Source organism: Eulemur rufifrons, chromosome 17 (genome assembly GCF_041146395.1).
Source record: "Eulemur rufifrons isolate Redbay chromosome 17, OSU_ERuf_1, whole genome shotgun sequence".
NCBI lineage: Eukaryota > Metazoa > Chordata > Mammalia > Primates > Lemuridae > Eulemur > Eulemur rufifrons.
The window spans coordinates 77,730,146-77,756,286 of NC_090999.1; the positions used below are offsets into that span (position 1 = coordinate 77,730,146).

At 34.6% G+C, this 26,141-nt stretch overlaps 1 protein-coding gene across 3 annotated transcripts; it reads left to right on the forward strand.

Moving 5' to 3' along the window:
• Positions 1-270: 270 nt before the first annotated feature.
• Positions 271-18,218, forward strand: SLC25A46 (solute carrier family 25 member 46). Of its 3 annotated transcripts, none has more exons than XM_069492120.1 (8): positions 271-280; positions 4,005-4,047; positions 5,362-5,419; positions 7,544-7,621; positions 9,373-9,473; positions 12,621-12,677; positions 13,874-13,931; positions 16,850-18,218. In XM_069492120.1, exons 1-8 carry the CDS (start codon positions 271-273, stop codon positions 17,426-17,428), a joined length of 984 nt encoding a protein of 327 aa, XP_069348221.1. In that variant the 3' UTR covers positions 17,429-18,218. The 3 variants fall into 3 exon arrangements, with proteins under 3 accessions (XP_069348221.1, XP_069348219.1, XP_069348220.1); XM_069492118.1 differs by lacking the exon at positions 271-280 and adding an exon at positions 1,048-1,435; XM_069492119.1 differs by lacking the exon at positions 271-280 and adding an exon at positions 1,048-1,435 and having other exon boundaries at positions 17,093-18,218.
• Positions 18,219-26,141: the final 7,923 nt, after the last annotated feature.

A 26,141-nucleotide genomic window follows, 5' to 3' on the forward strand; every position in this document is an offset into this window, starting at 1 on the left:
AAACTTGATAGACTTATCAAGAGACTCAACACCTTTGCCCAAGTCACATCACAACCCACTTTGATTTAAGAGTGTCAATTCGCTCAAAGTCAATTATCACTTTAAATCAAGGTTCGCGTCTAGAAGCTTGAGAACAGTATACTAGGGTTCTTTTCTGAAAGCCCTCAGAATCCTGAGCGTTCGGTAGGGAAGAAGGGACACAGGAAGAACCCATGGAAGCCTCTGTCAGATCTAGGAAGAGAGACTCTGCCCTAAAAGCCCATGGAGCTAATGAAAACAGGTAGTAGCGGACTCTCTGCAGAAATCCTCTGAGTTCAATGTTTTAGGGGTCCCGATTTTGAACGATATCGTTGGCATTTCAATACTCTGAGGGATTTAGAAACGCTCAGAAAAATACGATAGAAAACTATAGTCGCTTTGCAGCCTTAGAAAAGTAAAATACTTAATTCTTAACTCCAGGGGAGCCGTTTGTATTAATGTGCGTGGGTTTCTTTCTCGCCGACGTTCACTTGAACTTTTTTAATGCTTGCTCTGGTGGTCCGTAGTACCTTTGGGTTCACTGGGCGGAACCAGATCTCTCAATAATTCTATCCAAAACCCTAAGTGCAGAAGACAAGGCTGAACGGAACGTCACTAACAACCCACAACACTAACCTCTACAAGCTCCCTTAAGACAGGCGAGGTACCAAGGGAACATTAGGTCTGGGAAGTCGGAGTGGGGCGGATCATTCCTAGCAGTGTCCTCAGTGGGTCAGCTCCACTCGCGCGTTCTAAACTCTCTCGAAGAAGCATCTATTTGACCTCCTCCCATCCGCTCCGCATTCCTACATCAATTCCCTTTCTGGAATCTCTTCGGTACCCTATAACCGTATTCCCACCTCCTGACTAACCACAGCAAAGTTTTAAGAGATGGCCCTAGGTTCCTGTGGCGTCTCCCTAGCAACTGCGCCTATAACAGTCGCCGGAAGAGGCTATGGTCACATGATCCACAGAACTTCCGTGTTTCCAATGTGACTTCCGGTTGTCAGAATCCCCCAGACGCGGCTGCCGCGGCGTCAGAGAGGGGGAAGCTGTGTGGCCTTAGGTCGCCGTGGCCCGGGTGTTGGTGGGCTCCGGGTGGGCTCGCGTCATCCTGCCCTGGCTGCGATGCATCCGCGGCGCCCCGACGGGTTTGATGGCTTGGGCTACAGGGGTGGTGCCCGGGACGAGCAGGGTTTTGGCGGCGCTTTCCCAGCAAGGTCCTTCAGCTCCGGGTCGGACCTGGGCCACTGGGTGACGACTCCCCCAGACATCCCCGGCAGCCGCAACCTGCACTGGGGCGAGAAGAGCCCGCCCTACGGAGTGCCCTCCACCTCCACCCCGTACGAAGGCCCCGCGGAGGAACCCTTTTCCAGCGGCGGCGGCGGCGGCGGCAGCGTGCAGGGGCAGAGCAGTGGTGAGGGTTGTGGGGACTGAGGCAGGGGTGGGTGGGGTGCCGGAGCCTCGGCTCGTGCCTTGCAGACCCAGAAGCCGCGCGGAGGGTCCCGCCTCCGGTCCCTTCTCAGCCTGTCGTGCGCCACACCCTCTGCCCTCCTTTCGTCCTCTGCCCCTGAAGCGGGCCTCCTCCCCCTTCCTCACGCAAACCTATGCTATGGGATCGCCTCCAAAAAAGACATCTGCCTTAGCTATGGGGTGCATAATAGGAATTTTTAGGTGTTTTGGCGTCTGAATCCATGGCCTGAGTCACGGAAGAAGGAGGCTGGATTATTTACCATTACCTAATTCAGGCAGCTGTATTTTCTAGATTTAGTTAATTAATTTATTTGTAGCTTTGTGTACTGGAAAGAGAAACTTTTGGCATAGGCAGATTTGGGTTCAAATTTGGCCTTGCCACTCATAAACTGAACGACTTTCTTAACCTCTGTGAGCCCTCAGTTTTCTCATCTTTTAGATGTGTAGAATAACTGATAGGTTTTTTTTTTTTTTTTGCAAGTATTAAGACGAATTGTGAGTAATGCCTAGTACAGTATAGGACAGATAGTAAGTAGGCTAAAAGAAATTAGTTTCCTTCCTTTTTGATCACAGGAGTTGTATCCGTCTGATTTTTAGATACCCAGTCTAGAAATTTCCTCTCTCTAATTTTTCCTTCTGTTTTCCTTCTTCTGACCTGGAAACTACACTTAAGAATTAGAAACACTGATACAATTTCAATATAAGACTTTGGAGTCAAAGCATAATTATTCTCAATAGGATGTTGGAAGACTGTGTTTTAATTGCAACACTGCATGATCCTTTTTATTCATAAAATATTCATATTTTCAAAATCCTTTTATTCATAAAATGTAAATTAAGGGCTGCCTCTTTCCATTCTCCAGGAATTGTTAGAATAATTAATTATATTATTAAATATATTATAGACTCTGCTTTATTCTCATTTCCTCAATTTTGACTTGGAATTACAATAATGTTTGATTTGCATTAATTGAGAGAAATAGACTTTAAGGATTATCTAGTGAGCAAATGAAGATATGAAGGAGGATCAATAGTTTATCCAATGTTATACAATTAGCTTTTTGACTCTTAACGAGTTTTCTTTCCATCGTGTCATGCTGGTCCTAGAAGAATATTGGAAAGGTTTTATACGTTATGAATTAAATAATTCAAAATGCATATACAATTGCTACAGAGTTACTTTCTTAGGCAGTAAAGTTTATGTTTTCACCTTTTCATAAGTTAATGCTTTGATGGTTATAATGAGGAGGCACTCGTTAACAAAACCAGGGATTTATTTTGTAGTCCTTAACAGGTGGATGAATGTAAGTTTGCAATGAGGATAAACTCCTGAGAGACTTACACAGTTAGAACAGTAAACTTTCCTAACACCATCCAGAAAATGTCGGTGGCATTTTCTGTTTATATTTGGGAATGATCTATGCACACAAAAAGGGCAAAAGTTGAAAAAAGGAAAGACTTAACTGAGCAAAAGAACTTTCTATTTAGCTTGTACATTTGTCCAAGGTGAACCACATGGGTTTCCCAGGAACATGCTTGCATGGCTTTGTTATGACTGAAAAGGGAATAGTGGGGGCATTGCTTCATTTGAAAGAGATGAGGGGTAAGAGAAAGAATGGTTCCTTGTAAATATTAAAGTTAAAATTCTAGTTAATTAATTGTCTAGTCTCCTGGGATTGTGGTAGTTCACCATTATGACTTTGAGTTCCTTAGTCAAGGAGAAAGGCTTTTCTCTTTTGACATATGCATAGGGATGTTTTCAGCTGTGAACTTTTCCAGTAACATTACAGAAATGCTATCAGAAGTGTCAATAGCACATATATATCCATAACCTATCCCTATTAATTCAATAGCTACTATCAAACTATTTAAAACTTGAGGAGATGGGGAAGAAGAGAGTTGTAGCTACCCATTTGGGTTACCCTAAGTACTCTGTCAAATTAAAGCAACTATTGGTTTAACAAGGTGGTCTCTATCAATAACAGGGAATAACTAGGTTTATAGCAAGGGAGGTAAAGTTGGTGTAAATTTCAGTCAGGGCCATCTATAGAAAAATTTTTTTCTGATTTCAATCAGAAATTGAAAACTGGTAGCCCTTAGGTTCTATCTGCATACTTGTTTGATTTGGCTCATACAATGTTTCAACACTTTTTGAAATAGCTGGCCAATACTTAGAAGATTTTACATAAAAATGAGAATATCTTTTTTGAGAAATCACAACTTAGAAACCCTTGGCCCACAGTCCCCTATGGCAGCAATGAGTTGGAGCTAAAGAGAGTTGTGCCTTTAAGAGATCTAAGCCTTGCCACTTGCCACAAGCCCCAGCAGAGTCCTTCATTCATTTATTTATCTTTTATTTTTTTTCCTTCATTCATTTAAATGAGCTCTCTGTGCCCATTGACCTTGACTTTGAGGTTTAACTGAACAACATGTTAATAAAGGAAAATAATTATTTTTGTTTTTACAGTAATCATAAATATTGGTTATGAGTAATCTTATTCCTTTTATTTTAGAACAGTTGAATAGATTTGCTGGATTTGGTATTGGACTTGCAAGGTAATGTTTTATCTAAAGATTTTTTTAAAGTTTTTATTTAGTTTTCTTCTTTAATTTATAACATGAAATGATTAGTATTGCTTCCTTAGATTGTTTCTTTGAAACAGCAGGTTAAATATTGAATAATATTTTGCAGAAAAATCATTATTTAAAATCTGTAACTTGATTTTTTTTCTAGAAAGAGTAGAGACTAGTCATTCAATTTTATAAACACAAAGTAATTTTGTAATAAATATTATAACAACTTCCATGGATCTATCCAAAGAATAAAATCTAATTGATCTTACCTACCTCCTCAGGCCAAAAAGTAATTGTGCATTGAGCCTTCAGTCTAAACATTTGAATGCTAACAAGATATTTAGCAGCACAGAGTCTAGATTTTGCTTATAATCAGCCTTTGGTCATCAGCACTTTTTTTTTTTTTTTTTTTTTTTTTATCTCTAATGATCATTTTGTTTAAAAAAAGCCTTTAGTTTTGATTATTGTGATCTTGAGTGAATACCAGTTTCAAAAACATTGAAATTTCACAAGGCTTACATTTCATGCCGCAATGACTATCATCTTTTAAACATTTTAACCAAGAGAAAAGAGCTTATTTGCATAATTAAACCTGAGGATGTTAATGTCAGTATAAATAAAATCAGTTTTCCATTCTGCTTTCTGCTAGAGTTATTTTTTAACCTCCCTGTTTACATTTAAAGCTTTTGTTCATTTGATAGAGTATTAATATATGTGAATGTATGTGTGCCTGTGTGTGTCACTCTTAGAGCATAAACCCATAGCTATAATTATTTTGTGGGGAATATTCTCAAACGAAATATTTGATACTTAAAATAGCCAATTAACATGATTATTAAAAATCTTATAAACTTAAGTGCAAAGTACATCAAAACCAAAATTTTTAGAATAGAATTCATGAGAAACAAGTGGCTCTGCTGATAGAAACTTTGTTCATAGGATATTTTCTGAAAGAAACAGAAGTTAAATGACAGTGATGCCATTAAATATGCTATTTCCCACATCAAACATACAGAGATCTAATTTCATCTTTATAGATAAGATTATTTGGTATTGTTTCTCTTATTTACTAGTTTACAGATCTAGTTTCTTTTCTTCCCATACTGAATTTGTTTTTGGTGGAATCATTTGCAAACATGTCTAGATATTTAAAATAATCCATTTATGTCTTTTAAGAATGGAAAACATGAAATAATGCATGATTCTTTAGACAGGAATAATTTCATGATACATATATGTTATAAACTAAATTTGTCTCTGTACAGACACATATATACATAAATTATTTTTATATAGTCTCTTCACAGAAAATGTACTGGCCCATCCTTGCATTGTTCTACGCCGCCAGTGTCAGGTAAATGTAATTTCTGTGACCTTCTGAAACAATAATTGTAACCTTGATTTGAAGTGCAGAACTCAGATAAATGACATGAAACTCTGTAACCATTATTCCATGTGAGATGTTCCAAAATCTTTATTAGTTCTCAAACTTTTTGGTCTCAAAACCTCTTTAAAGTCTTAAAAATTACTGAAGCTCCCAAACAACTTTGGTTTCTGTGGGTCATATCTGTTGATATTTACCATATCAGAAATTAAAATTTTAATTGTCAGTGCAATTCATTAAAGTAATAAACTCATTAGATATTAAGATGAATGACATTCTTATGAAAAATAACTATTTTACATTTTTGCAAATGTCTTTAATGTCTGGCATAAAAAGAGACAGCTTCTGCAGTCAATCCGTTGCAAAATGTTGTTTTGGAAAGAAACAAGAAAGTCCAGCCTTGTATACATATGTAGTTGAAAACAGGAGTGTTTTATGTCTTTTCCAGATAATTGTGAGCATTCTTTGAAATTACAGCAAAACTCACTAAGTGGTAGTTTTTTAAAGGTTATTTACAATGTGAAATCTGAAACTATATTAATTAACTTTTTATACTTTGTCCATTAATCTGTACTGCATCTTGAATGGATATTTTACCCATGCATGATTCTGTATCATTGTGCATGGTTATTTGAAAAATAATGATTCACTGAGTATAGATCTGCCAGATGTTAAGGAATTTGATTAGAAAATGTCAAAAAATCATCTTTATTAAAAACACTACTGATCTCACGAGAAAAGTCTTTAAGTATTGGTAGCTCTTGATGGTGAATATAGATTTTCCAAAATTCTGATTTTTACTTGAAAATTCAAATTTATCATTGACAATAGTCATTTTTTTAAAAATCAACAAGCTCACTTTGTTCATTTTTAAGAGCATCTCATTTCCAAGTATGAGTAGCTATAGTCTGTCATTGAGTTCCTCAAGCAGAAATGATGTTCCATGAAAAAAGTGGCTAGATCAGCTTGCAATTCCATCATGCTAATTCAAATGCTTTCTTCATAGCAGCCATCTTACTTCATTATGCAATACACAGGATGTTAATTAGATGATGTGTACTCAGAGGTCAAGGTTTCATAAAATTAACATTTTTTACTGCTTCATCAAGGGTATTCTTACATGAAGGTTGCTTTTCTCCTTCCTATTAGTGAGATGGAAAATACAATAATCACAGAAATATAGTTTGATGCCTACTACATTGATTTGTGCTAAGGAGCTAGCAGTTTTATCCACCATAACTTTTGCACCATTAGTGAAAGTGTCAACATAATGAAAAAGGCACATGTTGCCTTAGTATAATTAAGAAAACAATTTTGAATTTTTTGATCCCCTAAAAGGGTAATGGGCCCCTCAGGGGCCAGTGGACTACACTGTGACAAACTCTGCTGTAATGTAACTTCTCTTCTTTGCAAAGTAATTTTTTGTTTGGTGTTAAGAGTTCAAAACAATATAAATCATTACAATTTAGTTTGTTTATGCTCAGCATCAAAAAATAAGTATGTATAGATAAATAACCATTTAAATAACATTGACAGTGTACATGCCCCAGAACAGTGTATTTCAGATATATATTTTACATTGTAATATTATATTGTGATCCAGTGTATATATACATAGATAACAAATGTATTATTTAGAAATGTTTTATGAAATAATACATTAGAATGTGTGATTGTTCTAATATTTTCTTTTTTATTATTTCACACAATAAATATTGTTTTGATCCCCTTTAATTGATACCATAATTTATCAATTGATTGCACCCTATAGTTTGAAAATGCTTGGCTAAAATGAGCATGAGTTGGGAGATGTAATTCAATTGTTTAGGGCAACACAAATATCAAACAACAAGATCCTCTTGACTAATGTAGTCTACATTACTGTGTATATTATGCATTGGTCTTCAGATTATATTTATATAACCATATATACTGTACTTTTAATAGGTTACTTAAAGCACTTTCAAAAGTAATTTTGCTTATGTATAATTTATATTGACTTTAGAATTGAACTTTTGTTTATGCTACAATTCCACTGTATATCTTTCATGGCCTTGTTCTTTGGACAAAACAATATGAATACCTTTTCTACAGGTTAATTACCATGCTCGGCATTATCATCTCACTCCATTTACAGTCATCAATATCATGTACAGCTTCAACAAAACTCAGGTGAGAATCAGTCTGTAGATTCTATTACAGGTATATATCATATGTATCATTGGACTTAGTAATAATTAAAGCAAGAATGATTTTAATTTGTTTATTAAAAACATCTTAATTGTTGTAATAAAACTAATGTAGCATAATATCTTTTTGATTCTTCCAAAATTTCACTTAGTTAATTTAGCAAAACTATAAATAGCTATGCTAAGCTCTAAGAACACAGCAACAGGTAAGAAGATGTCTCTGCTATCAAGAGGCTTATAGTTTAGTCAGGGAGACAAAAACTTAAACAGAAGATTGTGGTGCAGTAAGAAAAGTACACTGTTAGAAGTACAGAATGCTATCAGAGTACAGAAGAGAGATGCCTTGTCAGAATTGGGATTGGGCACAGGGTTATGGCTAGGAAAAACTTTGGGAAAAGGGACACCTGAGTTTTACACTTACTATCAAGAAGTCTTACCTTTTCATCATGAGGGTAGAGAAAAGGTGTTTTAAGTAGATATGCAAAGACAGAAGAGAAGGAGGGACTGTAATGTTTGGGAATGGATTTAAAGCAGTACAATGGGAACTTGGAGCAGGGGTTGAAGAGTAAGAGAAAGATGAAAAGGTAGCTAGAGAGGTAAGTAAGATCTAGATCATAAAGTGCCTTCTGAAAGCTGCATACCTGATCTTAAAAGCTATAAGAGTACCATTGAAGATGTTTTAGCGGTGACCAAAGTATTTTGAACAAACTTGGGTTGTTTGGCAAATATCTTTCAAAATTTAAAATTTACATATTCTCTGACTACTAATTTCACTTCTAGGAACTTATCCCACATAGATACGCACATATATATGCAAAAATGTATATGCAGGGATGTCATTTTGGCATTGTATATAATAATGAGATTGGAAATGATTAAATATCCATCAAGAGGGTACCAGTAAAATAATTTTGGTATATTTATATGGTAAAACACCACATAGCCTTTAAAAATAAGATGTGTACTGTACGTACTGATATGGAATGATCTCTGGAGTATTTTTTGTGGTTCAAGATAGTACCACCTGTTAAAAATGAACAAAACATTGCTATAACTGTACGTACGCTCAGAGATATACTTGTATGTGCATGCGTAATGTCCAGAGGATAAATAAGAAACTACTGCTAAGGGACTGGGATGCAAAGGAGGCAAACTTTTCACCTGATACCCTATTGCCTCTCCTTTTCAGTTGTACCATGTCTATGTGTTATTTATTAATAACATAGATAAATAGGAATAGGAATATCACGTGGTATCATGTAAAGGGGCAAGACTAGAGATGGTGGAACTGTTGTAGTCAAATTAACATAAAGTAAATGGTGTAAAGATGGAGAAAAGAGCATGGATTTGTATGATACTAAGGGAGTAGAATTAATAGAACTTGATGATTAATTAAATAGAAAGAGTGAGAGAAAAGTGTTCTCTGTACATACTATTTGAACACTAGGATGATGAAGCTGCTATCTAGGAAGATAGGAAATACAGCAGAGAAGGAAAGAATTGGTGTGGTTTGAGTGGGTATCATTGGGTTAAGTTAGGGATATGTAAATTTTAAGATACCTCCGTATTGTCCAAAGGACAGTCCTAGTAGGGAGTTGAATATACAGACATTAGAGTTACTTAAAAAATTAAATTAATCATTAGGGGTATTTAATTCAATATCAAGTTTTGTTAAGACCTTTTGTTTTATATTGAGGTATTAATAGAAATAACACTAAATTTTATTCATTTTAGGGACCAAGAGCCCTATGGAAAGGAATGGGAAGTACATTTATTGTCCAGGGAGTCACACTTGGAGCGGAAGGCATAATTAGTGAATTCACACCTTTGCCAAGGTACCTTTTTGGCATTTCTTCAATATTTATATTAATTTTTAATAAAATATAGTTTCTGAAATACTTTGAATCTGAAAACTTAAGTGGCTAAAAAAAGAAACAGTATAAAATTAATTAATCATATCTTACTGAATTAGTATGTGATAAAGAAAATTCTTCTTGGTCTAGTATCTACTGGGATATCTTTCAGCTGCTACTGCTATGTGCCAGCAACTGCCAACTAAGGAGCAAGTACGAGTATGTGAGCCATCCCTGTTCTTTAAGTATTCAGTTTGATGAAGGAGACACATGTAAGCAAGTTACACGGGGTGATTTGTGCTATAATTAAACCCCTTTCAGAGTTCAGGGGACACTTTGTCTGGAGTTACTGACAAAGATTTCAGAAAAATAACTGAAATCTGAGCTCGATCTTGAATTATGAATAAGAATTGACTTGGCAGAGAAGGTAATCGTTCCAAGAAGAGGTAACCCACACAGGGGTGGGGAATCTGCAGCCTTGGGGCCACATGTGTCCTTCTGGATCCTTGAGTGCGGCCGTTTGACTGGATCCAAATTTTAAAGAACAAAACATTTTATTAAAAGGGGTGCAGCAGAAAAAGATGAATCTTTTCTTGCCTCCTTTGGTGCTTAAAAAAGAACAATCTTGAAATCAGAAGGCCGCAGGTTCCCTACCCCTGTGAAGTGTTAGATTAAAGTGTGATTGTGCCTTTGTAAGGTTTTATTCTATATGAGTTTGGTAGTCTAAGGTTTCTTTTTTGTTTCTTTCTTTAATATAGAGGTGTTTTGATCAAGGATATACTCAAGTGGCATTGTAAAAAAAAAATTGACTGCTATAGACAGACATGTGGAGAGTAATCTAGACCATACTGAGAAGGTTCTGAACTATGGAACAGAACAGAAAAAGATGAGCTGGATAGACATTTCTGAAGTATAGTTGATGATAGCTTATGTTAGCTTGAGAATGGGGGTATGAGAAAATGAGTTGTCAGCAGTAACTGAGATTTCTAGATTGCAAAACATTACCCCAAATGGAGAATTCATGAAAAAGTTGGAGTAGGGGAGAACATAAGAAATTTAACTTTCAGTAAATGAAGTTTGAGGAGATTCTTGCAAAATACCTACGGGGACACGTCTAATAGGTGGTGGGAACCGTGGATCAGTGTCTTAGAGAAAATCTGAAGCAGAGGCATAGCTTTCAGTGTAGTGGCATAAAAGTAGCAGTTGAAGCGTCAGAGTAGAAGAAATCACCTCAGGGGAAAGTGTGGAAGGAAGTTTTATCCATTTTATAAAGTAGTAGAGAACAGATACAAAGAAGAGTCTCAAAAAATTTTTTTAATACTTGGTTCTACATCTCCCTTTCTCTTCTTTTATCTTTATGATCTTTAGAATTGGCAGTAGGAATTAGAATTGTATTTAAAGGGGAAGTAGCCCAATCTTTACAGAAATACAGGTCACAGACTCATCTGTTTGTGACAGTTTTATGCTTAAAATAAATGTCATAATAACCTGTGGTAATACTTTCTGAGGCCATGAGTAATAGCAGCACCAAGATGATTTACAAAGTATACAGCATATTTTGTTTTATGATCATAAGTAATTGTAAGATGGGAGGCCTAATCTGTTTTTTACATTTTCAGCTTAATTCTTGAATATCATTTCAGCTACATTTTCTGTGTTGTCCAGGTCAAATAAGTATCGTAGTAATAATTTAATCAGAATTTGGCCCAGAAGGCTCTCTAAGGTCTTAGAAATCAGGGGTGATCATTCTATTGTTGAAAAAGTCTCTGCATACATTTCAGTCTCTTGGAAAAGTGTAGGAAGGTTTACATACTACCCATGCTATAATTGTACTGAGTTTGTTTTTAGGGCACTTACCTTATTAGTCACTTTATTTTAATTTTCTTCACCTTTTTAATATAAAATATATTTATTCCTTTATAGTCTTTTGGTTTTCATATTCATTCATTTCAAATAGAAAACATTTTTCAAGGTTCTTGCTGTAGCCCTGCTAGAATGAGTGCCAATTCCCCCAGGGAGGCTGGTGGCAGCAAGTGTCATCTTTGTTTTGCACTTCCCTTTCTGTTTCGTCTCTATTCCCTCTACCTTTCCATTTTTTTTCTATCTTCTTATTTTCCCTTTTATTCTCCTTAGTCTTCTCTCCTTTTTGACTTTTCTCATGGTAGAACTTTTTTCCCTTTTGTTCTATTTCAGCTTGCCTCTCTTTGTTTTTTCCTGGTTTCCAAAGATAACCTAAATAGCAGAAAGCACAGTTCTAGACCTTGGTTCCAGAAATGGCATTTTGCCTGTTTCCTTTGAACATGTCCCTGTGATCTTTTCAACCCTCATTTTTCTCATCAGTAAAACAAATGCAGTGATACTTGCTCTGCTTGTATCACAGGATTCCTTCTTGTATCAAATGGGATGAGAGGCAGTGCAGGCAGAGAGTGTAGCCCAGAGTTTAGAACCCAGTTCCACACTAGCTAGTTGTATGGCTTTGGGTAAGTTATAAACCCTCTCTGATCCTATTTCCTCAGCTATGAGATAGGGATAATAGAGTCATTGTAAAGATTAGAAATAATTCATGCAAAGCACTTTACACAGTGCCTGGCATATAGTAGGTGCTCAAAAAGATAATAGGACATAATAGTGGTCACAAAATTAATGTCCTTGTAACAAGGCACTTTGGAAATTAGGTATTACACAAATGTAATGTGTCATTCTATATTATAGTTACTTAATTTTGTTTTGTTTTAAAATTCTCTTTCTTATGTACTTTGTAAAGCCTTTTTTTCTATCCTGTGCCTTGTTTCCCTTTCCTTTGCCCATCCATTCTCTTTTTTTTAACCTATCATTTTTATATGTGTTCCTTTAATTTTTCATCATGTTCATTTTTATAGTAAGCTGTAGCTCTTCCTCCTCTGTCAGCCCCTTCTGTCAGCGCACACAAAACACCTTGTATGTTTTTTCTTTCTCTCCAAATCACCATAGTTGTTCTATACTATGATCCCAGAAAAGGGAAATGTTCATTATTAGAATATATTTCTCCTACAAATTAAAAAAAAAATTGGCAACCTTTTTGATAATTGGGCTAATTCAAAATGGTTTTCAATAACATGGCTTTTTGTTTTATTTAAATTTATCTTTTAGAGAGATTTTACACAAATGGAATCCTAAACAAATAGGAGAACACCTTCTACTGAAATCGTAAGTATCAAAAAATGGTATTTTAATTGGAAATTTACATTAACTTTTACAGTAGTAGAACTGGAAAAAAACATCTTATTAAATATATTGAAGGAAATTAGAGCAGTAAAATGTTTGTAGGACTAGAACTTCAAAGGACAAGTAACAGAGTTTAGGAATAAATCCTGACATACATATCATCTTTAAAATAGATCTTACTATTGAAAAGCTGGAATCACAGCCTAATATTTTTGTGTGTTCTTAGGTAGCAAAGATCTTCAATTTATTTAACCCAAATTTCCAAGAAAATGATTATTATTATTTTGTTATTGATCAGAGACACAAATTTATTTGTATGGTAATGAGCAAACCCCGAAAACCTTAGTAATATTAAAATGTAGTCCTAAAGGCACTTAGTGATTTTATAACAATAACCCATTTTTGTAGATTAGAATTTTATTCTTCACTTTTTAATTTTTTTTTGAAGATTGTGAATTGGAAATTCCCCAGCTTGCTGGCTCCCTCAATGGGACATTCTAGCACATTATTACTTAGTGATGTTCCATTCACCTTGAAAACTACTACTTGCCAGGACCTGGCCCATAAGGGTTAGGTAAGTCCCACCTTGATACTATTTTAAATAACTATATTTTGCAGGCTTGCAAAGTTGTAATATTACTATGTCTAAATATTGGTGATAGGAAACAACTTTGCAAAGCTGTGCAATATTGTTTTTTAATAATAACAGGGGACTTCACTCACCATTGAAGGCTGGCTTAGTTCTGCTGGATGGGAATTCTGGGAATAGATAATGATAATAGGATAATAGCAGAAAAGTATACTTATTCAAATATCACTAAAAAGGCAAACTATAGAATGAATCCCTCAAACTAAGTTTTAAGTATTAAATTTATAACTGCATTAGCTATGTGCAGGTAGATGTACAATGAATCATAAATGGGCCTGCATTTCATTGGTTTATTAAAGCGAAATCTATTTTCTTTGCAGGCTGTCCTTTGTGTTATTATTAATATTTGATTTTTTTCATTTCTGTTGAATAAAGCATCCTGTGTTACAGATCTCTGAAGTTAATATCTTTGGACCATAGATATTAATAGTTGAAAACCTTAAAAAAATCATTCTGGCTTGAATATGTTAAAAATTTAGTATAAGTATCTTATTTCAGTCTACTAATAAATTTGTTTTAATTTCTACAGCCTAACTTATATAGTGGCAATGCCGTTTTATTCAGCAAGTCTAATTGAAACAGTACAGGTAAGCTGTATTTTTATTGTCCTTTTTTTAATTAAATATATTTTTTGGAATATTTAATATATTGTGTATGTCTTATTGTTTAGCAGAACATTTTAACACAGTGTCCTTTTAAAATGTTTCTTTCACAGATACCACACATAAATCACACATGGCTGGTGTGTATATTTCCATTACAAACTTAAGTCACATTTCTAGTTTTAATTATTTTCATCCTTCCCATAGGCAACTGTACTCTTCATTCATATATCTCAGAACCCAGCCTATGACTTGTTCTGAATACAAAGAATCTATATTAACTTTTTAAGGCCCTACGTACAATTCAGATGGTGACGTCTTAAGATAGGATAGTAAATAATTAGCTGAGCATAACATGATAGACAGTCATTTTAACAAGCAGAAGGTTGTCCCAGTAGTTAGTTTACTAACAACATTCTTTTTAAATATATACATTCATGAACATTTGATACTAATGACGTGGTAAGTACTACAAAGCTAAAGCAATTTCCAGCTAGTGTTTCAAATTTTGTTTGCTTGTTTTACCATTTCTAACCACAAGGTGGCGCTTCAAGTACATTGAATTAAGTGTCAGACCCTTCCTACACTTAAAACTGTAAGGTGAGGGTAGTTTTAGCTGGTGAACTATTGTACATCTGTCTTCTATTTCCAACATCAGACCCTCCAGCATATTTTTACTTAATTATGTGCAAGTACCCCTTCTCTGTAAAAACCCCACTAGATCAGCCTTCCCTTTTCTAATTACTCTTTTCCACTTCATTTTTTCTGGCCCCATCATTAACTTTGATTGTTGTTGTTGTTGTTAGAACTAATTTCTGTTAACTGAAGTTAATGTCTCGTGACTCAAATAATTCTTTCCTTTCCCTTTTACATTTGGCATTGTGTTTAATAATTGATATAACCTTTTTATGACACTATACAATTTACAGAATTATCACTCTATGAGATATCCTAAAGATAAGGAAAAAAAGAGCAGGAAAGTAGTTACTTAAGGAAAAACAATGAAGCTGCTTGATTTATTGGGGGAAAACAAGTTTTAGCTTAAGAAAGACCCTTATCAGAATCACATTTCTCTGCTTAAATTAGATCTGCTGCTTTAGACAAATTTCTTAACCTTTGTAATTTTCTTAATGTTCTCATCCATAAAATGGGAACAGTGTTTTAATAACTGAGCTATAAAAATTACATGAGTTATTTATGTAAATGCCCAGCTTACTATGGGATACAGTTTTTTCTGTGTATGTTTTTTTTTTTTCTTTTTGATCCAGTATCTACCCTTGTGTTTCCTGCTACAGGTTCTACCTGCTCACTCTCCTTTTGAATCCTTTTGTCTGCTTTTCTAGAACTCTTTTTTTTTTTTCCTTCTTAGATTTCTACTCTCTTGAACATTGTCTTCATTCAGTAGCCTCTTTACTATACCATTCTTTTATTGTACCCTAAGTCTCAATTTTTGACCCTCTGTTTTTTATCCTGTACTCACTATTCCTGAAGGGACTCATTTACTCACATGAATCATTTTGACTCTGATATTTATGTGAACTAAATCTTTCACCTCAAACTCAACTTATAAAAACAATCTTAATCCCTCTGAAAATTAGCTTCCTTTAGGACCTCTTTTCCCTTTCAATTAATGGCAATATTGTTTTCACTCTAAAAACTTAAAACTTTAAGTTTTGTTTTTGGTGTTTACATTTCTTTCATCCTTCATAACTAATCAGTCCTCATGCCTTCTTAGTTCTAACTTCAACAAGTACCTAAGATTTGTCTGTTTCTCCCCACCATTCTCATCCCTTCTTTACCATATACTCAGCTTATTATATTATATTCTTTCTTCCTGCTTGATGCTCGGTGATTCTTTGCCCTTCTGGGGAGCTCAGATCTCCTTGAGAACATTGTTTCTCTTGAAAAATACACATTTGTAAATAGATCTCCTGAAGAACATCTACTGAAGCCCTTCAATATGAACTTCCTAATGATCTATTTCATCATTAAGAACCCTTGTTCTGGTTTCTGCATTTTAAAAGTCCATTCTATGTACTCATGTAAGATTGGTGTTCTTAGGTTGCGATGCTTATGTCCTTTTGCTGATTAAGGATTCATATTGATTCATATTCCCGAAGATCAATTTTAGACTTCTCAGCATGGTATTAAATCAAGGTTTTAATGACTTCACTTTACCTTTTCAACTTACCTTCCTTAACTGCTAAACATTTATTTAGATTTATCAAATAAATCATTGCTGCAGCAAAAGTAGCCTTTTAGCTGTTTCTTTTCTCCCTACCCATACCTGTATAATCTGTATCACAAACTTTCTTATTCATATCCCCAAAATTGTAAAAAGGTAGACATTGCAAATGATAAGGTTAACATTTATTGAGTGCCCATTGGGTGCCAGGCCTTTTTTTATTTAATACAACAACTCTGTGCATTAAAGGTAGGTAGTACTAATTTCCGTTTTTTTTTAAATAGTAAGCTGACACTTAGGAGAAATTAAGTAACTTACCAATGGTTACATAACCAGTAAGTAATGGAGGCAGGATTTAAACCCATGTTTAAGAACTCTAAGCACTATAGTGCCTCCTTAGGCATCAGGTAGTTGTTGCTTTTCCAAACAAGTTCTAAGGAGCTTCTTGAGATGGGGAAACCAGGTGTGTCTACCTCCACATCTCCTCGGTCTCCCTACACCAATAGCAATAGCTCTCAACTTCGCTGCTATCTGTTTTATGAGATTTTAAGAAAAAAAGGAAAATCTAATGCCTAGTGACAGCTGAAGTCTGAAAACCATTGTTGTTTTCCCTCTTTAGTCAGTAAAGTAGGATTTAGAAGAAACCTGGATAGAGTCCCTGTTGTGTGGCAAAATAAGAAAATGTTAAGTTTTACTTATTTCATCATTTTTATTTCAGAGTGAGATAATTCGAGATAATGCTGGCATTTTGGAATGTGTTAAAGAAGGAATTGGAAGAGTGATAGGCATGGGAGTGCCTCATAGCAAACGACTTCTTCCGCTTCTTTCCTTGATCTTCCCTACGGTGCTTCATGGAGTTCTTCATTACATCATTAGTTCAGTTATTCAGAAGTTTGTCCTACTGATTCTAAAGAGAAAGACTTATAATAGCCACCTAGGTGAGAGCACTAGCCCTGTGCAGAGTATGCTGGATGCTTATTTTCCAGAACTTATTGCTAACTTTGCTGCCAGTCTTTGTTCTGATGTTATCCTTTACCCACTGGAAACAGTTTTGCACCGCCTTCACATTCAAGGAACACGCACAATAATTGACAACACAGACCTTGGCTATGAAGTGCTTCCAATTAACACACAGTATGAGGGAATGAGAGACTGTATCAATACCATAAGGCAGGAGGAAGGAGTGCTTGGATTTTATAAAGGGTTCGGTGCTGTTATCATACAGTACACACTGCATGCAGCCGTTTTGCAGATTACCAAAATTATTTACTCTACACTTCTTCAAAATAGCGTTTGAGATTTAGGTTCCATCACTGGTTAGTCCAGAAGACATAATCTGGATAATTTACTATGAAATTATGAGGGATAAAAGTGAAATACTGGAGAAAAAATGGATTGGAAAGTGAAATTGCTTTAAAAAAAAAAAAAAAGCCTATGCCTATCCTGATATCTCTTGACTTTTCATTTTTTTTAAGGCGTAGGTATATATTTTGGATCACAATGCTTCCAAATTTGGAAACTCAATAAAAGTAAATTAAATTCTAGTTAGCAGAACACTCATGCTGAAGTAAAAATGATCCTGGGCAGAAGTAAAACTTTATTATCAAATATAAAATGAAATTTCATAGAGCTGAATCTATTCGAATCATCTGATCTTAATATTTGTTACATGTTTATTTTACCTTCCAGATTGATATTAGTATATTATCCTTACTACAGTGTAACATCCTTAATACAATCTAGAGGTTTTACTTTTAAAGCAAATAAGTTATATCATCATTGAAAAAGAATAAGAGGATTAGATTTGGCAATCTGTAAGTTGGAGATGAAGGGTTTTAAATTGCATTGTCCCTATATAACTTTTAACGGCTGTATATATGTATTTTACAAAGCCATTTATGTACACATATATGACTTGGAATTTCCTTCATCTCTGTAAGTTTTCTACACTTAGGTCAGCTTATTGCATAAAATTAAGTCATGTGCTTTCTGCTTGAACATCAAAATACAGCATCAAAAGCCAAGGTACCCAAATGATGTTAAGTCAAATAGAGCATACTTGTCCGTATCCAAACCCAGGATTTCAGTGCCAGAAACTTAAAAATTCGTCATGTTTATAAAGTTTGGTTTGCTTAGCTAGTTGTATGAATCGTCAGGCTACTTTTAGAGCCACTCTTAAGAGAGAATATAAAGTAATCATGACAAATATTACTGTTTCCACATTTACAAATTGTGTACTTAAAGGAACCTCATTTGCCTTTCATTTCTGAATGACTTGTCTTAGAGGAAACAAAATTAAAATTCACCTGGGAATTTGTGCCTCTTACCTACTGTATAGTCATCATTAAATAATGGCTTCAATTTTTATTTTCTTTCAGATTTTACTTAAGGTTTTATTTTCCAAATTAGGTATACATAAAGGGAAAAGCAAGTTTTTCTTATCACCTTTTATGTAAACGTGTTTGGATGAATACTGAAGAAAAAATACAAACCTTAAAGGAAACTTGTCCGTGTGTTTTATGGAGGAGGGGAAAAAGTACATTTCAATAGATAAGCAAAAAAATTATTAATCAGTTTAATAAAAAATTTCTGTCCCTAAATTTAATTTGGTGGATTAAGCTCTTTGTATAGTAAAATGATGTGTTTGATCAATCATTAAACATTTTAGAGTTTCATTTCTTCACATGGGTGATCACAGTTTTACAGTGAATGGTTAGAACTCTGAAGCACAGTGACTTTGCACTGATGTCCCACTGAGAATACATACAAACTGAAATGTATTTTACTTGCTAAATGTCACAGAATGGTTACTTTTTAATAGTATTGGAACCAAAAAAAAGACATCTAAAAGGTGGTAAAACAATATTTAAGTAGCAGCTTTCTCTACTGTCTTCTGTGTGTGTGTTTTAATTACTCAAACACGTAAGTTTTCCATTTTTAAATTCCACCAAGAGGGGCAAAATAAAATTAGACACCTTTCATCACATTTTGTATATTATGGTTAATCTTTTAGATTCTGATTTACTTTGTCCAACCTATGGCATTTAAATTGCTTCCATCGCTTTTGAACTGCCAAATAACTTTTTAGATGTTCGTAATATGTTCAACTTCCTAAAAACCTTCCACTTTTATTATAATCAAAGTAGTTTCAAGTAAACTAGAAAATTTAGTTTCACAAAATTTCTGGAGCAGAATATGAGTGGAATCAAGTATTTATTAGTGAGAATCTGTGGGATCCTTTATTTAGCTAAAAATGAGATATTTCAATATTATTTGTTAGAAGTTAGTATGAAAATACAATTTCATACATTTTATTATGGAATCATTATTTGATAGGATGAACCACACATGTAAGGTTGGTCTTATTTTCTTTTTTGGATAAAGAGACTACAAATTAACATTAAAACTAAAATTAATATGTGGAAAGTAAAATACTAATTATTTTTTACTGCCATTCCAATTTAATTAAAATGTAAAATCCTTAAAAGTCTAAGCACTTACATTTAAGCTGGCCAAATATGTTTCCCTGAATTTAGAAAGAATAAGTAAAATAACCACTCTTCTCCTTTTGAAAATTGCTACTTTTCTTTAACGTAGGGGTTCCAAAATGAAATATGCATGAGCTGTATTTCTTAATAATATCTTAGAATAAAATTTTTTTAAATTTAATATGACTAATACTAGTATGAGTAAGATTCTATTAAAATGGTCCACAGCCCAATGGTCTTATATAAGTCAGATTTTGGCCATGGAGCTTATGATGATGCTTACCTTACATTGTATGGTTTCTTAATTTGAGTCACATAGACTGGAAGCAACTGAATAAAAAACTGGTAAATATTAACCTACTATGTAAAGTGAATGTATGAATTGATTTACTAAATTTGTGTATATAGACTTTGCTGAGATGCTCTTCTCAATTTTATTTTATGGGTCCTTAAAATCCCTAGATTAATAAGGTTATTCAAGCCTCCAAACTCCCAGCACTAGATGTTATAAATATGAAATAGTAAAAGCAAGCTAATTTGAAAATGATCATGGATTGGGGTATTTGATAGCCAGCGCTTTTAGAAACATGCAAAACTGGAGAGGTAAGAGATCTTGCTCACTTTTGCAGATATACCTGACTACTCACTCAAAACTGTCCTTTTTGCACGGGCTTTGTTATAACTGCACAAAGCGTTCATTTTATTGATTGGGCACAAATGGCTCAGTATTTTTGTCCAAGTATTCATAAAACTGTTCAGAAAATGGAAAAAAAAAAAAAAAAAAAAACACTGCTTTGATATTTATCAATTGAGATTATGTAGGATGTTTGCCTGCTGATCTTTTAGGATAAAAAAGACTACTCTGCCAGATCTTAAAAACATAGCCAGGTTTGAATTATTTTCAAAACTTATGTAAGCAGATAAAATCTCTTGGTAACAATTCACACTGCACTAGAATTTAAATGATATTTAATGTTGGCCTTTCTGTTTTCCAACTCTTTGTACATAAGAGATCTCTCTCACACACACATACACAAACTGAATGTGTAATGTCTTAACTTTTGGATCATTTAATATCATTGATATGGTACCAAGTTGTATAGCAGAGTAACAAAAACTTGTGATTTGACAATGAATCTTATTACACTATTACCTCACCTAGAGGTATTTTGTCTGTATGTCTTTTTTTTTTTTTTTTTTTAAGTTGTTTTTGTCTCACTGGTACTTTAAATGTTTTGGGTAAATTGTGTAATATGAGAAGTTCAATAAAATGTTGAAGTAAAACCAGTATTTTCCACTTACTGATATTTAGAGGACTACTGAGGCTGGTAGTAAAAGATAAAGTATATTTTTAGATAGAAATGGAGATGAAGAAAACTATGCATGTAAAATTAAACTTTTTTGCCCACCATTTAAATTCTTCTCTAGCATCATAAAAGTGATGCAACTGTGATGTGCAAAAAACAACATATTTCTTAATGTTTTGTGTGTACTATATTTTATAAAAGTCTTACACATTCCTATATTTGGTCCTCACAGCAGCCCTGTGACATTTTTGGTGTTGTGCTGTTTGACTAAGAAGGAAATAGATACAGAGAGGTTGTGATTTGTTCAGCTGGGGGAATGACAACACCAGAATGGCAAGTAGGCAGCTTCAAACTTCTGTCCCTCCATAGAAACAGAAAAAAAAAAACGACGAGAAACTATCAGAACAACTTTGTCAGACATCTGGAAAACAGTCAAAGGTTCGAAGCAACCAAGTAAATGCTGAATCAAGAAAAAAGCCATTTATTGGTAGAAAAGCCATTTATTTCTGGCTTTGACTCACCTTGGTTCCCATCTCCTCCCAGGACCAGCGGTGTGACCATCTTGAAAACAGCAGCTCATGTGTCGTGTGGACCTGGTCCTCAGTTCTGGAAGAAACAGAGCAGACATTACTCACCAGAAAGCAATAAAATGACGTATTTATAGTGCTGGAAATAAATACATTTTTTTTTTTTTTTTTTGAGACAGAGTCTCACTCTGTTGCCCAGGCTAGAGTGAGTGCCGTGGCGTCAGCCTAGCTCACAGCAACCTCAAACTCCTGGGCTCAAGCGATCCTCCTGTCTCAGCCTCCCGAGTAGCTGGGACTACAGGCATGCACCACCATGCCCGGCTAATTTTTTCTATATATATTTTTAGCTGTCCATATAATTTCTTTCTATTTTTAGAGGTGGGGTCTCGCTCTTGCTCAGGCTGGTCTCGAACTCCTGAGCTCAAACGATCCGCCCACCTCAGCCTCCCAGAGAGCTAGGATTACAGGCGTGAGCCACCACGCCCGGCCTCATAAATACATTTTAAAGAAAGTTAAAGCAGGGTGTGGTGGCTCATGCCTGTAATTCCAGCTATCCAGGAGGCTGAGGTGGAAGGATTGCTTGAGCCCAGGAGTTGGCAACATCAGTGAGACCTTATCTTTAACGCATTGACAGCCACACTAGAAAATTTTTTTTTCCTTAGAGCCAAGGTGTTTTATTATGAAAATACAAAAACACAACAATCCTAATTTAATGAATTATTTATTTTTTATTGTTTTCTGTGCATGAGTTATATGCAACTTGAAAAATAGTTCTTGCGGTTCCCAAGGTGGAGAGATGTGTGAGTTACATATGCTTCATGAGGTGCCAGGCTCAAAACTAGCCTTAAGTTAAATACAACTCACATGACAGTTAATGTGTTAAAAATAAAATGAAATAAAAATAAAACAATAAAAGGTTAAATAAGAATTCTAAAACTAGCAAAACTATCCTTCAAGAATGAAGGAGAAATTAAGACATTCCTAGATAAACAAAGCTAACCAAATTTGTTATTAGTAGAACTTCCTTGTAAGAAATATTAAAGGAAGTGCTTCAGGCTGCAAAGAAAGGACAATAGACAGTAACTTGAAGCCATATAAAGAAATAAAGAACACAGGTAAATGTAACCACATAGGTAGGTATAAAAGTCAGTATTATGGTACATATAAGTTTGTAACCCCTTTTTCTTTCCTATATAATTTAAAAAGCAAATGCATAAAGATGTAATCTGTGACAAGAACAGTATAAAGGGAGAAGGATGGAGATGTATAGGAGAAGAGTGTATATTGTTGAAATTAAGTTGATATTATTCAGATTTGGTTGTTACATGTTTAATTATAATCCCTGAAGTAAACACTAGGGAACAACTTTAAAAATATATAGAAAAAGAAGGGAATCAAACAGGTGCACTACAAAAAAATCACTTAATATAAGAAAAATGCAGTAATGTAGGAATAGAGGAATAAAAAGTGTATAAGACACACAGAAAACAAATAGCTAAATAACAGAATTCTATCCTTATCTGTAGTTACTTTAAATAAAAGAATTAAACTCTCCATTGAAAAGGCAGAGAGTGACAGAATGGATTTAAAAACTGGTACATCTGTATGATGTCAATAAGAGATTCACTTTAGATACAAAGACACAAAAAGGGTTAAAAGAACATAATGGAAAAGGATATTCCATGTAAATAACTAAAAGAAAGTTGGGGTTATTTCTCCAATATTATCAGAGAAAATAGATTTTAAGTCAAATGTGATTACAAGAGACAAGGACATCCAACAGAAGGACTAAAGGACATGACTGTTCTCACTAACTGATGAATTGCTTCTCAGCTTAATTTGTACTGGGGCTTACAATGGAGAACTTTTAGATAGGTCCCTCCATAATCCTCTCCGTACCTTTCCCTTCTCCAAGTTGGAAACAACCTCTCTCTTAGTTCTTTCTTGTGACATATGGACTTTGTATAACAGTTATCTGTGAACATCTCTTAAGCTCTCCAAATTTTATACCAGACATCATGTTTTTGCCACACTTCCACTACACAGACAAATAAATTACATAGACATAACAAATGTTAAATGAATTATAAAATTGGACATCCATTCTTGTCTACATATTCTGAAATTTATTCCCTTTTAGCTAAGAATTTCAAAACTTTCAAGTGTCAAGTGACCTTTGGAAATCATCTCCATTCAATCTCTCAGTTCACAAATTTGTAAACTGAGTCCTAAAGATGTTTGGTGATTTTGATAAGGTCACAGAATGACAGGGCTGGTACTGCAACTCAGTTCTTTCCACTCTCAGACTGGTCCGCCCCCAATCTCCACACACATCATCTTGCCTTTTATCTTTCATTTAGCACCAACTTCCTCCTTTCTATCTATACGTATCTATAAATACCTGAAACTCTTTGAACTCTGTAGCACTTAATACACTTTACTTTAAAAACAAACAAAAACCACATGTACATTCCGTATGTCACTTGCACTTTCTTTCTTCATTTCATCTTTTGTCTTCTTCACTGGCTCCAGTTCTTAATCCTATCCTTAGAATTTTCCAAACTGTTCTAAGCCTTTACTTTTTTCTACCCAGAACATGTCATCTACTACTCATTGCTTCAGTTGATTTCTCAATATTTATCTTCAGTCCTGATCTCGCCTATAAACTCCAGGCCCATATCTCTAATTACTTCATGCACATTGGCACTGTGTTCCCCAATTCAATGTATTGAAAGCTAAATTTATTATTTTTTATAATCTGGTTCTTCCTTCTCCACAGTGTCATTTTCCAATCATATGCAATCAGAATTTGAAATCGTCTTCGGTTTCTCCTGAGATCCTTCATAGTCAGTTATCAAAGCCTGTTAAAAAGACCATGCCTACAAGGACCTCAAACAACTGTGCAATTAAAAAATGAACAACCCCATTAAAAAATGGGCAAATGATATGAACAGGAATTTTTCAAAAAAAGATATACAAATGGCCAACAAACATGTGAAAAGATACTCAACATCAGTAATCATCAGAGAAATACAAATTAAAATCACAATGAATTACCATTTTATTCCAATCAGAATAACCATTATTAAAAAGTCAAAAAATATAGATATTGGTGTGGATGTGGTAAAAAGGGAGAATGTTTATATGTTGTTGGTGAGAATGTAAATTAGTACAACCTCTATGGAGATTTCTCAAAGGACTAAAGGTATATCTACCATTCTATCTGTAATCTCACTACTGGGTATCTACCCAAAAGATCAGAAATCATTATATCAAAAAGATACCTACACTCATATGTTTATTGCAGCACAATTGACAATCACAAAGTTATGGAATCAACTTAAGTGCCCACCAACCAATGAGTGGATAAAGAAAATGTGTATGTGCAGTGTGTATATGTATACATATATACATGCATACGCACTATGAAATATTGTTCAGCCATTTAAAAAAAAGTGAAATAATGTCTTTTGCAGCAACTTAGATGGAACCTGAGACCATTATCCTAAGTGAAATAACTCAGGAACAGAAAAGCAAATATACTATATGTTCTCATTTTTAACTGGTAGGTAAGGTAGGGCTATGCAAGGTCATATAAAGTGGTATAATGGAGTTTGGAGACTGAAGGGGGGAGGCTGGGAAGGGATGAAGCATGGAAAATCACCTATTGTGTACAACGTATGCCATCCAGGTGAGGAGTATAGCTAAAGCCCAAACTTCACCACTACGCAATATATTCATGTAACAAAGCTCCACTAGAACCCTCTAAACCTATTGAAATAAAAAAAAATTAATAATTTTTTTTTTAAAAAGGCCATGCCTTTGGAGACTTGAGAACCTTGTTTGGAATTCTGGTTACATGCTACGCTAATAAGCTCTCTGATACTCAGTTTCTGCACCTATGAAATGAAGATAAAGCCTTCTTCACTGAAGGTTAAATGAAATAGTGTCTGTAAATAATCTGCAATATTGAAAATTTCCCCCTTTCCAATCTCCTTTCTACCAGTGGAGTTCAAGTTCTTATTGTGTCACATGTGAGTAATAGGTTTTCCCTATAGGATTACCTTTTAATAATAATACAGTACTATGACATAATTATTCTTAGCTATCATTTTGGTAACATTGCTTCCCTGCTTAGTTACTTTCAGTGGCCACCCACTGCCCCCCAAATTAAGTTATTAGGTTCATAATACCCATCTGTTTTCCCCAAGGCTTGCCATCTCTTCCCAGCCTTTCTCTAACTACTGTCATTGCCAACCTACATGAGCAGTGTCTAGTTTAATCATTGTTACCTCTGTACTCACACCACTCCTAATCCTGCCTTGCATCTTTGCTAAATTTCTGCTCTCACTGAGAATGTATCCTCTTATCTTACCAATAAAATCCTACCCATCTTTGGCATTCCTAACTCAAGTCTTAAGTTACTCAAAGGGCAAATATTCATTGAGCGTTTTATATATTAAGCACTCTGATGACATAGCCAGGAGGGACCTATGAGAAAGACACTATCACGTGCACAGGGAACTTTAAGCCAAGCTTTCCCCAGCCACTTCTACTCACATCAGTCTTTCCTTCATTGAAGTCTTATAGAAACAATCCCCTTTATCACATCTTTTGGCAGGTATCATGGGTTTCTTGCTTAACAATTACGTTTGTTATCATTCCAGCAAGACTATAATCTCCATCAT